The sequence below is a fragment of the Pseudorca crassidens genome, chromosome 14 (genome assembly GCF_039906515.1).
Source record: "Pseudorca crassidens isolate mPseCra1 chromosome 14, mPseCra1.hap1, whole genome shotgun sequence".
Taxonomy (NCBI): domain Eukaryota; kingdom Metazoa; phylum Chordata; class Mammalia; order Artiodactyla; family Delphinidae; genus Pseudorca; species Pseudorca crassidens.
Genome location: NC_090309.1, coordinates 15,507,200 through 15,520,800, shown reverse-complemented (window position 1 = coordinate 15,520,800; position 13,601 = coordinate 15,507,200). Strand labels below are relative to the sequence as shown.

At 39.1% G+C, this 13,601-nt stretch overlaps 1 protein-coding gene across 1 annotated transcript in view; it reads left to right on the top strand.

Moving 5' to 3' along the window:
• The window catches only part of DNAH6 (dynein axonemal heavy chain 6), a 291,954-nt gene that overhangs the window by 261,146 nt on the left and 17,207 nt on the right, over nt 1-13,601 (top strand). The window contains exons 68-70 of the mRNA XM_067703886.1: nt 633-771; nt 6,079-6,198; nt 6,734-6,855. Of these exons, the coding sequence (XP_067559987.1) occupies nt 633-771; nt 6,079-6,198; nt 6,734-6,855 (381 nt within the window). The remainder of the gene's footprint in view (nt 1-632; nt 772-6,078; nt 6,199-6,733; nt 6,856-13,601) is intronic.

Below are 13,601 nucleotides of genomic sequence, written 5' to 3'. Positions count from 1 at the left end.
GAGGAGGGAACATGGGACCAATCATCTGATACAATCAATAGTTTAGAATTAAGAAATTAGATGAGATAGGGAGATAACAAAGAAAGGGAAAGATTTCACTATGGGGAGTTATGAAACAAGAATTGAGATTCTGGGTATCAGTTTAAAAAAAAAAAAAAGGCCACTATAGAGAAGTCAGCATGTAAACAGCACATCAAGCATGACTGAAAAGCCTGGGTGATAGACAGACTTCTTAGAAGAGTTGGGGGCAGCTCTCTCCACCAGATGGGTGACTAGTGTCAATACTTTTATGCCAAAAGACTCTAGATGGGATAGTTTTCCCTATTTTGATGGAGAAATATTTTATTTTACCATGAAGAACAAATGTTCTTTTGACAAGTCTATCACAGTTTCACATTTCTCGTAATATCAAATTTTCTTTGGGGAAATTGGCAAAAGGCCAGTGTTGGAGGAAGAGGTGCCTGCCCTGTTTGGTGACAGCCAAACTGAAAGCCTGGGTCAAGTTGAATGTCATGATTTTAACCGATTTTGCACAATGAGGATGTTCAACTTCAACAGAAACCTTTTAGTTTTCAGTATTTTACACAATTAATTTTATCAAACTTTAAGACCATTTTCATTTTCTATTCTAGGAGAGAAAAAAGTTCGGCCCTCTTGGTTGGAATATCTGCTATGAATTTAATGACAGTGACAGGGAATGTGCTTTACTGAACCTCAACCTTTACTGTCAAAAAGGAAAGATTCCCTGGGATGCATTGATTTACATCACTGGTCAGTATGCCCACATCTGATGTCCAGCTGTGCACCACACAGTTGTTGGTTTACGCCCACCTGGCTTATACCAAAATGATGTCCTCCCAAGCCTTTGGTGACAGTGGTGATGACTTCTGATACTGCCTTTGAGAAGATAAGACCATGATAAGAATATCATAAGAATATTTACACATAGGAAATGGGATGAATGTTTTCCCAAATAATAATAGCAAAAACTTAGATAGCTCTTGCTACATGCTAAGCATGTTTTAAGCATGTCCCATGAATTAGCAGATTTAATCCTCACAACAACCCTATAAGGTGAAAACTATTATATCCCTATTTTACACGCGAGGAACCTGAAGAACAAGGGTGAAGCCAAGATTTAAAGGCAGGCAGTCCAGCCTCCAGAGTCTGTGCTCTTAAATTCAAAGAATCGAAACATGATTGACTAGTCGAGACCTGTTGAGTTAGGTGTACTTATGAAAAAGGAAAAACTATTTCAGGAATTACGATTTTTAACAAATATGAATTGTGGCCAAATGAGATCTTACTGCCAAAATCAGATACAATTTAGACCATGTAGACCCATATAATGAAGAACAGATTCCCACTGGGAGGTGAGGGAGGGAGAGAGCAGAATGGGAATGGATGGTTTTCATTGGTGAGCAAGGGAAATGGGGAACAGCAGAGAGGTATCAGCTGATCTAGAGCCTTGAACAGCACGTGACACCTTGGAGCATGTTTGAGTGAAGGGCAGCGAAACAGTATGGAGATGCATGAGGACCCATCCCCAGGGTGGACCAAGAGAAGTAGGCATGGAACCTGGGAAGCTACCTTGTACTCCTGCTCTCAGCCACTCCTGTGTGGCCAACATTGCTTAACATAACAGTGAGTTAGGCAGAATTCTTCTCTGGCACCCTCTATGTACCCTGAATTTTCTGCTTCCTAGCTTTTCTCTCCCTTCCTTCTCTCCTAGAACACTTGACCTTTCTGGTTACCTAAACTTCTACTGCTGTGGAAGTAACTGTGTTTTGTTTTTTTTGCGGTACGCAAGCCTCTCACTGTCGTGGCCTCTCCCGTTGCGGAGCACAGGTTCCGGACGCGCAGGCTCAGCGGCCATGGCTCACGGGCCTAGCCGCTCCACGGCATGTGGGATCTTCCCGGACCGGGACAAGAACCCATGTCCCCTGCAATGGCAGGCGGACTCTCAACCACTGCGCCACCAGGGAAGCCCGTAACTGTGTTTTGAAAAGAATAGAAAGGAATGAGACAATGATGTATCTGCTCTCATCACTACTATTCAGTGTTGTGCTGAAGGTTCCAGCCAGGGAAATTAGACAAGGAAAAGAAATCAAAGACATCCAGATTAGCATGGAAGAAGTAAACCTATCTTTATTTGCAGATGACAAGATCTTGCATGCAGAAAATCCTAAGGAATTCACACACACGCACACACACACACACACACACACACACAAACTGGAAGTAACAAATGAGTTTGGCAAGGTTGTAGGATACAAAGTCAATACACAAAAATCAACTGCATTTCTATATACTGGCAATAAACAATTAGAAAATACTTTTAATTCTATTTATGATAACATCAAAAAGAATAAACTACTTAAGGATAAATTTATCAAAAGAAGTGCAGATGTGTGCACTGAAACCTGCAAAGCACTGCCAAAGAAAATTAATCTAAATAAATGAAGAGACATGACATGCTCGTGGATTGAGAGACACAATATTGTGAAAGTGGCGATAATCCCCACACCAATCTATAGATTTAACACAATCCCTATCAAAATCTCAGCTGACACTGTTGCTGAAATTGGCAAGCCGATTACATTTGGATGGAAATGCAAAGGGCTCCAAAAAGCAAAAACAATCCTGAAAAAAAAGAATGAAGTCAGAAGAGTTACATTTCCTGATTTCAAAAGTTATACAAAGCTACAATAATCAAAACAGTGTGAGACAACAAGGACTTACTGTATAGTACAGGGAACTATATTCAATATCTTGTAATAAACTATAAAGGAAAAGAATCAGAAAAAGACATATAGATATATAAACATATATGTGTTAGCGAATCACTGCTGTACACCTGAAACTAACACAATATTGTAAATCAACTAAATTCAATTTTTTAAAAAAAACAATATGGTACTGGCATAAGGATAGACATATAATCAATGGAACAGAATTGAGAATCCAGAAATAAACCCTTATATTTATGGTTAATTTATTTTTTTAATAATTTATTTATGTATTTATTTTTGTCTGTGTTGGGTCTCTTTCGCTGCACGCATGCTTTCTCTAGTTGCGGCAAGCGTGGCCTACACATTGTCGCGGTGCACGGGTTTCTCACTGTGATGGCTTCTCTTGTTGCGGAGCATGGGCTCTAGGCACGCAGGCTTCAGTAGTTGTGGCACATGGGCTCAGTAGTTGTGGCTCGCGGGCTCTAGAGCATAGGCTCAGTAGTTGTGGCGCACGGGCTTAGTTGCTCCAAGGCGTGTGGGATTTTCCCGGGCCAGGGCCCTAAACTGTGTCCCCTGCATTGGCAGGCGGATTCTTAACCACTGCACCACCAGGGAAGTCCCTGGTCAATTTATTTTTAACAAAGGCGCAATAGGAAAAAAAACAATAGGAGAAAAAAAGGCAATGCTTTATCCAGGCAATGATATTTGCTTGTGGTGGGATTTTAGGCAGTCATTTATGGATTAATCCAGAAAATCCAGGTTAGTACCACTGTGCTAAATGCTGGAAATACAAAGATGATGTAGTCCCTGCCTACCAAAAACTCATGGGATGGAGATAATAAATAAATTAGAATATGGTATGACAACTACCCAAATAGAAGTGTGTGGACAATGCTGTGGGAATTCAGAAGGAGCAAATAACGCTACCTGGAGGAATCTGGGAAATCTCCGCCAAGGGGGCAATGGTTGAGTGGGGCACTGGATGGTGGGGTGGGCTCAGCAGGAGAGAAGAGGCAGGAGAGCACACTGGCAGAGAGAACAGTGATGGTAAAGCCCAGCAGTGTCGGGATGTGGCATGCCTGTAGACACTGTGAGTAGTTCATGAGCGCCAGAGCAGAGTATAAAGAGGAGATGTATATGGAGGAAAGCTTTATCTTCAACAAAACTAAAAAACAAAGGTGATCTGCGGGCACATCTTGAAAGCCTGTGTGTGTTGTTAATAAATTTGGGCTCTACCTTATAAGCAACGGTTGGCAATTATAGTCTTTTAGGCTGGGAACAGGTGCAACCACTTCTAAAGCTATAACAAAAGCAAGGTGAAGAATTGAACAAGGGGATACAGCAACACCAAGGGGGAGACTAGACAGGAGAGAATAAACAGAGAAAGATTAAGGAGGCTTTAAATATGGGAAGGTATTTGGGGTTGGAGGGGGTGGGGGACGGTTCTTAAAATTTTATAGAGTAAGCTACAGTGATGCCTAAGTCCAAGAGACAGCTCTGAGCTCAAAGTGGGCAAAGACAGAGCCAGACCTAAGGCCTATCCAGTTTGTGTCGGACCATCCCTGAGCCAGCCCACAGGGACAAGCATGGAAGAGAAGGGGAAGACACCACATCAGGATTTGCAACGAGACCCTCAGGAACTGTGATGCCTGGGCCAGGACAGGTGGTGGACGTGAATGGTAGACGCCCCCTCCCAACATCTGTCTTCTAAACCCAGAAGACTCCGTCCTAAAAGTAAGCCTAAAAGTGAGCCATCTACCCTGAATCAAATTATTCGAGTTCCTGGTTTACTCACTTTGATCCAAGAAAAACATAACACTAAATCTGGACGCAGAATCACAAAGTCTGATGATTTTTAAGGTGAATATTTCTGTGCTACTTCTCAAAATATAAATATTTTTGTTTAAAAAAATTTGTTTGGCCCTGCCGCACGGCATGTGGGATCTTAGTTTCCCAACCAGGGATCAAACCCGGGCCCTCTACAGTAGAAGCATGAAGTCTTAACCACTGGACCGCCAGGGAAGTCCCCGAAATTTTTTTTAGAATAATGCACTTCAGGGCAACATTTTCCTCTCACCAGTGACTAATTATTGGAGTCTGCATTTTTCCGGCCACCCTCCTCTCCCAGACACCATGATGCAATTGAAGAAACTTGACCTTTATATTCCCATCTAGCCCTCAGGATCCAAGTTGGTCTGAAGCTAGATGGACCCACCACAAAGATTTAACCCAACTTTGTGTTGCAAGATTTCCCAGAGAGTGACTGAAGAGTATTCTCAGGAAAGCACAGCAGCATCTCTTTCTTCCCTCTTAGAATTGCTAATACAGGGAGTCAGTTACTCGATCATCAGCTCTGGCACTTACTCCCCAACGTCCTCCCTCTAAGTGGCTGAGCCAGTAAGACTGACCAGAAGTGCCTCAACAGGAGAGGGAAGATAGGTGCAAGCCAGGACGCTACTATCCTGGAAGAAATAAATTACTGAGATTCCAAACACAAATAACTTACTCTCAACCAACCATCTCAGCTTGAAAAAGAATTTTTTAAAAAATCTTGACATAATGAAAGAGATGGAGATGAGAATGGATGAACATTTAAAGGATTCAAAAGTTGGCAATATCAGTATCATAAGTAAAATCCTTTTCAGAAAACTACAGAGGTGAATAATGAATTGTAGCAATGGGTCTGGAATTTTTCCAAGGAATTATATCCTCCAGCAGTACAATCATTCCAATGCAGAATAGATAACTTTCCTACTTGTAACTTGGGGATGATGATGGAGCATAATTTCTCTGTGGAAAGAGATGGGATACCAACAAATTGTAGTTCCCCATAACATAATTTCTGTGAGGCAACTTGTCTCCTTCACTATGGATCTTTCTTCCTTGACTTAATATCAATGATTTATAAGGTATGTATAGAGTTTGAATGGCTTGCTGTAAATGTTTTGGTTTCATTTAGCTCATCGGCCCCCAAAAGAAGCAGTGGTTCATGGAAAGTATGTCTATTTTAGAGTACTACAGTCAATGATGGGATAAGACCCCAAATCAATATTTTTGAAGAAAAAACACAGGAAGAAGAAAGAAATATGTAAACAGATCTCACTGGCTTTAGTATCAGTTATTTGGGAAAAGCAAAATAATTAGGGGAGAGAACATATACTAGATTTTTTTCTGCTTTTTAAAAGTTGACTTTTATTATCTTTGGGGTTGGGGTAATAGAAGAAACTCAATGTGCTATTTCCACTTTCAGTACCAAATAAATGTGTGAATAAATAAACCTATTAGAATGTGGGTATGCATATCAATTAAAAGCAAACAATGTTTTTAAATGCAAACTTCTTTTCAGGTGAAATTACATATGGTGGTAGAGTTACAGATACCTGGGATCAAAGATGCCTTCGTACTGTTTTGAAAAGATTTTTTTCTCCTGAAACATTACAAGAGGATTATAAATATTCTGAATCAGGTGAGTGACTTTTCAATATCATGGAAAACAACTTTTTCCAAAAAGTCATTGACAGCATCTCTGAGTTTTCCATCCAGGAGCTGTCTGTGTCCAGTCCTCACAACCCAGACTCCACACCCTCCCATCCTCATGCTTGACCACCTTCAAAATGGCTTTGGTTGTAAGAGTACAAAGATATCTATTGTACGATAACCATTTTGAATTATTTCTGCTCTAAAGTGGGTGGTATTCTGTGTGTTTTCAAAGTTCCATAAATTCGGAACACACCTCTCAGTAGCACATCCCTGGGTTCTCAGAACCTTGAAATGTTCTGCAGGTTAACACCCTGAAAGGTTAGGACACTGATTAGATGTAAAGGCCTTAAGAAAAGGTAAAGAAACTAGACACAGGGATGAAGGTGAGGAAAAACCATTCCTGTTTCTCTGTGAGGCAGTTGATTATACCCACCATCTGAACAGACAGAGAAGCACCAAACCTGGCAGTACTCAAAGCTCGTCTATTTGAGACATATTGCCTTCTGTGTTTTCAATAACAGGTATCTATTTTGCACCCTTGGCTGACAGCCTACAAGAGTTTAAAGACTACATTGAAAACCTGCCTTTGATAGATGACCCAGAAATATTTGGAATGCATGAAAATGCCAACCTAGTTTTCCAGGTATGTGGCCTTTCTACTTAAAAGACATATTCATATTGTGTATATAAACCTGAAACATCAATAATCACCTCACTGGCTCTGTAAGTTATAATCTTCTTAAATAAACAAATAAAATAAATGTTTCACCTCGACTTCAACATCTGGTTCCAATTTAGCCTGCTCCCTCTGGATCCTTCACAGAATCCTAAGATCGTCATTCATCTTCTTGTCACCAGCCACCCCCTCAGCTTCCAGCCTCTGCTTAGTCCATAATCTACCTGCTAGTCTCCTGCAACATGGAGATTTGGATGATAATCCAGACAGCCCTTTTTCTTTTGCACTTCTCCCTCCATGCTGGGCATATTTGTAACATATTTCACAAAGATTTATGGACCCCCCCCCAGAGGAGTAGGTTATAAAAGTACAATAGCAAATATCCAAGGCAGAGAAATCAAAACACTGTTCTTTAAAAGCACAGTTTATCAATTTTGCCATTGCAACAACATGGATGGACTTGGAGAGCATTATGCTAAGTGAAATAAGTCAGACAGAGAAAGACAAATACTGTATAACATCACTTATATGTGGAATCTAAAAAATACAACAGGAATTCCCCAGCAGTCCAGTGGTTAGGACTCTGTACTTTCACTGCCAAGGGCCTGGGTTCAATCCCTGGTCAGGGAACTAAGATCCCACAAGCCACATGGCATGGCCAAAATAATAAAAATAAATAAAAATAGAAAATACAACAAACTGGTGAATATAACAAAAAATATAACAGGAGCAGGCTCCCAGATATAGAGAATCAACTAGTGGTTACCAGTGGAGAGAGGGAAGGGGGGAGGGGCAAAACAGGGGTAGGGAATTAAGAGGTATAAGCTACTACATATAAAATAAATAAGCTACAAGGATATATTGTACAACAGGGAATATAGCCAACGTTTTATAATAACTGTAAATGGAGTATAACTTTAAAAATTGTGAATCACTCTGTTTTACACCTGTAACTTATGTAATATTGTACATCAACTATATCTCAATTTTTAAAAATAATTTAAAAATTAAATTAAATTAAAAAATAAAAGTACAGTTCATCAAGGTGACAGTACCAGACCACAGCAGTACGTCCAAAGAGCAAACTGGACAATTTTACTCCCCCAAGAACCTCTGATGCCACACCATTACCTAAGGGTAGTCCGAGCTCCTGAGCATGGCAATCAAGGCTCCCCCATGACCGGGCCATTACATACCCTTCCAGTTTTATTATCTGTCATAGTCTGGCATCTTTGGTGAACCAAAGCCACGAAAAGAGGTATGTCCCTGGAGCCCTGGAATACTCTAAAGGTTGGAGACTAGGTTGGCCTCACGAAGCTGAAGGGAATCCCCTTTCTTTTCAACTTAAATTTGACCCCTACAAGTTAGAGACAAATTAGAGGGTAAGGTCTGCGTAGATATCAAAGAATCCATGCAAAACAACAGTGGAAATTCTCAATGATCATGTTCTCAGAGAACATGACATGACCTATGTCATGTTCTCTGCCCTAAAAATTGCTTTGCCATTCAGTGAAGAGTTAGAATATCTTATTTTTCCTGATTCTACTTTCAGGAGGAAAAACAGGTGGCCAAACCTAGTGTTAATATTCAATCATCTGACTGCTTGTTCTGGAGTGGGTGGGCGCGGAGGTGAGAGAAGGGAGAGAGGAATGTGGAAATGGTAGGCTCACTGCATCCCGTGAGAAGCACAGGACTTTTGGGTGGGGTAACACTCTTGGCAGTATATACCTGGGAATGTAGTTTTTTGTGTTTTCATTGGTTCAGAATGACTGAGAATGAGACAGTAGGCATGTAGTGAGCCCCAAGTTATGTTTTTCTTCCCAACCTCCCTTCCTTCATTTTTCTGGTACAGTACATCCCCTACCTCTTTCTTTTGGGAAAATTTCCCCTTCCTCATTCCATTAGATTCTGGTAAAACTTCCAACCACTCTCTACCTTCACAGAGGTGGGCATGTAACTCAGGCCTGGCCAAAGGCAGCACAACACCACCCAGCCCCTGGAATTGGTCCAAGGAGCAGGGACATGGCCCACACTAGGTGCCTGAGATTCCTTTATAGGATATATAGATCCTAGGAGGGAGGAGGGAGGAAAATGCCTTTCCTCTGGAATCACTGGCTACGATGCTGCATCTCTGCAGCATTCTGTGCCCTCATCCCTGACCCCCCACCCCTTCTTCCTACCAAATGGAAGAAGGTCATCTGCCATAGGAAAGAATGAGAGAAACAACCAAATATGCACGAGAGAGAGTGCTAGATCCATCCATGCCTGAAACCCACATGACTTGTGTCTTCTTCTTCCCATCTATATGTGCCAAGAGACCCCTTCTCTTTGCTTTAGCTGGTTTAAGTGAGACAATTCTGCCTCTTGCCATCAACAGAGACTTAATGCAAAAGATACAAATGATTCCTTCTTCAGACCAGCAAACTGTACTTACATAGATGCGTACTAGAGACTAGTAAAGAAAATTGAACCTGGCTGCGCTAAATGTTTCAAGACTTTTATCTAACCAACAAGTCAAGAACTAAAATGGAAAAGTCATAATATTAAACAACTGGCACTGAGCAAGGAAACCAAACTATTTAACCATAACATTAAGTAGATAATGTCACATATGTGTTTAGGACCTAATGAATATGTCAAAAGTCATGTCTGAAAGAAGATCTATTATGTAAAATATAACTTTTACAACCAAGATCTGTAATCCCAGGTTCTGAACTCTTTTCTCAGGTAAGTGGATAACGAGTGTTGTGACTGGTATAAAGAAAACCTCTAAGAGGTTCCAACAAATATACATAAGAAGATACCATGTTTCTGAATTTTAAAAAAAAACTAGAACAATTGAGAATATTTAATTGACCTTGGAAAATGAATTTCTAAGCATAAAAAGCAATTGAAAAATAAATCACATTAGAAAGAGCCAGAACATGTGAGTATATCCAAAAGGCCATAAGAAAATTAAATGACAAAGCAAAACATCTTTGAAACAACAACCAAAAAAAATCAGAAAAAGTTAACTGTCCACACATGGGACACTTTCCAGAATAGACCATATGTTAGACCACAAATTAAGTATCCATAGTTTTAAAAAGATAAATATCATACAAATTATCTTCTCCAACTACGCTGGGATAAAATTTGAAATCAATAAAACTAATGTAATCAAAACACTTGTACTGCATAAAGACAGACATATAGCCTGATGAAGTAGAATAGAAAGCCCAGAAATAAACCCTCACATATATGGTCAAATTATTTTTGACAAGGGTGTCAAGACCATTCAATGGGGAAAGGACAGTCTTTTCCACAAACAGTACTTGGAAAACTGGACATCCACATGCAAAAGAATGAAGTTGGACCCTTACCTAACACCATCCACAAAAATAAACTCAAAATGGCTTAAAGACCTAAATGTAAGGCCAGACACTATAAAACTCTTAAAGGAAAGCATAGGCAGAACACTCTATGACATACATCACAACAGGATCCTTTTTGACCCACCTCCTAGGGAAATGGAAATAAAAACAAAAATAAACAAATGGGATCTAATGAAACTTAAAAGCTTTTGCACAGCAAAGGAAACCATAAACAAGACGAAAAGACAACCCTCAGAATGGGATAAAATATGTGCAAATGAAGCAACTGACAAAGGATTAATCTCCAAATTATACAAGCAGCTCATGCAGCTCAATATCAAAAAAACAAACAACCCAATCCAAACATGCGCAGAAGACCTAAATAGACATTTCTCCAAAGAAGATATACAGATTGCCAACAAACACATGAAAGGATGCTCAACATCACTAATCATTAGAGAAATGCAAATCAAAACTACAGTGAGGTATCACCTCACACCGGTCAGAATCGCCATCATCAAAAAATCTACAAACAGGGCTACCCTGGTGGAGCAGTGGGTGAGAGTCCACCTGCCAATGCAGGGGACACGGGTTCGTGCCCCGGTCCAGGAAGATCCCACATGCTGTGGAGCGGCTGGGCCCGTGAGCCATGGCCGCTGAGCCTGCGCGTCCGGAGCCTGTGCTCTACAGCGGGAGAGGCCACAACAGTGAGAGGCCTGCGTACAGCAAAAAAAAAAAAAAAAAAAAAAAAATCTACAAACAATAAATGCTGGAGGGGGTGTGGAGAAAAGGAAACCCTCTTGCACTATTGGTGGGAATGTAAATTGATACAGCCACTATGGTGAACAGTATGGATGTTCCTTAACAAACCAAAAATAGAACTACCGTACGACCCAGCATCCCACTACTGGGCATATACCCTGAGAAAACCATAATTCAAAAAGAGTCATGTACCACAATGTACATTGCAGCTCTGTTTACAACAGCCAGGACATGGAAGCAACCTAAGTGTCCATCAACAGATGAATGGATAAAAAAGATGTGGCACATGTATACAATGGAATATTACTCAGCCATAAAAAGAAATGAAATCGAGGTATTTGTAGTGAAGTGGATGGACCTAGAGACTGTCATACAGAGTAAAGTAAGTCAGAAAGAGAAAAACAAATACCGTATGTTAACACATATATATGGAATCTAAAAAAAAAAAAAGGTTCTGATGAACCTAGGGGCAGGACAGGAATAAAGATGCAGATGTAGAGAATGGACTTGAGGACACGAGGAGGGGGAAGGGTAAGCTGGGACGAAGTGAGAGAGTGGCATGGACATATATACACTACCAAACGTAAAATAGATAGCTAGTGGGAAGCAGCCGCATAGCACAGGGAGATCAGCTCGGTACTCTGTGACCACCTAGAGGGGTGGGATAGGGAGGATGGGAGGGAGACGCAAGAGGGAGGAGATATGGGGATATAAGGGGATATAAATATACATATAGCTGATTCACTTTGTTATACAGGAGAAAATAACACAACATTGTAAAGCAATTATACTCCAATAAAGACATTTTTAAAAAAAGAACTAAAGATATAAAATTCTTAGAAGAAAACATAGGACAAAAAGCTTCATGACATTAGATTTAGCAATGATTTCTTGGATATGACACCAAAGGCAGAAATAACAAAAGAAAAAAACAGACAAATTGGACTTCATGAAAGTTTATTTTATTTTAATTTTTTCATTTTAATTCAACAGAGAGAAAGGCAACCCACAGAATGGGAGAAAATATTCATAAATTATATATCTGATAAGGGATTAATATTCAGAGTATATAGGGAACTCCTAAAACCCAACAACAAAAAAACAAACAACCCAATTCAAAAATGGTCAAAGGACTTGAATAGACATTCCTCCAAAGAGAAATGTAAAATGGTACAGCCTCTGTGGAAAACAGTATGGCAGTTCCTTAAAAAAAAAATTAGATTTACCATATAATCCAGCAATTCCACTTCTGGGTATATACACAAAAGAATTGAAATCAGGGACAAAAAAAGATATTTGTGCACCCATACTCATAGCAGCATTATTCACAATAGCTAAAACATGGAAGCAACCCAAGTGTCCATCAGTGGATGAATGGATAGGAAAAAAATGGTGTATACATACAATGGAATATTATTAGCCTTCAAAAGGAAGGAAATTCTGCACAGCATGGATGAACCTTAAGGACATGACACTGAGTGAAATAAACCAGTCAAATAAAGAAAAATACTGCATAATTACATTTATATGAGGTATTTAGAGTAGACAAAATTTTGGAGACAGAAAGTAGGATGGTGGTTGCTAGAGGCTGGCGAGAAACGAAATGATGAGTTATTGTTTAATGGGTACAGAGTTTCAGGTTTCCAAGATGAAAAGAGTTATGGAGATGAATGGTGGTGACAACATTATTAGTGTATTTAATACCACTGAACTGTACAGTTAAAAATAGTGCAGATAGCAAATTTTATATTATGTGTATTTTACAACAAGAAAAAAATAGAAAATAGTTAATTATCTTTATTATAGAATTATCTCCTATAAATCAATAGTAATAAACACTAAAACTCAAAATGTACAAAATATATAAATAATTTATAAAGACAATACAGATAGCCAATGAACTTAGTTTTTAAATGTTTAACTCTACTAATCCTCAAAGAAGTGCAAACCAATGAAAAACTATTTTGCGCATCAAATTGGAAAGGATTTTTTAAGCAATGATAGCAATTCTTACAAAGACAGAAAGACAGGTCCTCTGATACACTATTATTGGGAGTGTAAGTCGATACAGTGTTGTTAGAAATCAATATAATAATACACAGTTTAAAAATATGCCTTTGGTAATATATCATGTAAAGAATGTAAATGATAGTGGATGAAATTCATATATAGATATTCTATTCACAGAGTTCTAAAAAAAATCTGGAAAATAGAAATATCCAAAAAGTAAATAAACAACTATATTAATTATAGTGCATTCAAACCAGCGAGGATCAGTCACTTAAAACAGGACTCATGAAGATTTTTCAGTGATGTGAGAAAATGTTCATGAAATTGAAAAAGAATAAATACTACATAAATTGTATGGGTTCAATATTTAAAACTATATGCACATATATACAGAAAATGTCCAGGGGGTGGGGGAGGTAAACTAAAGTTATAAATATCTCTGAAAAGCAAGATCATGAATAATTTTTCTTTATACTTTTCTGTGTTTTCTAAATTTTCAATAATAAGCTATAATACTTTTCTAAATTCTACCACTCTATTTTTTTTTTTTTTGGCTGCACCCCATGGCTGGCGGGATCTTAGTTCCCC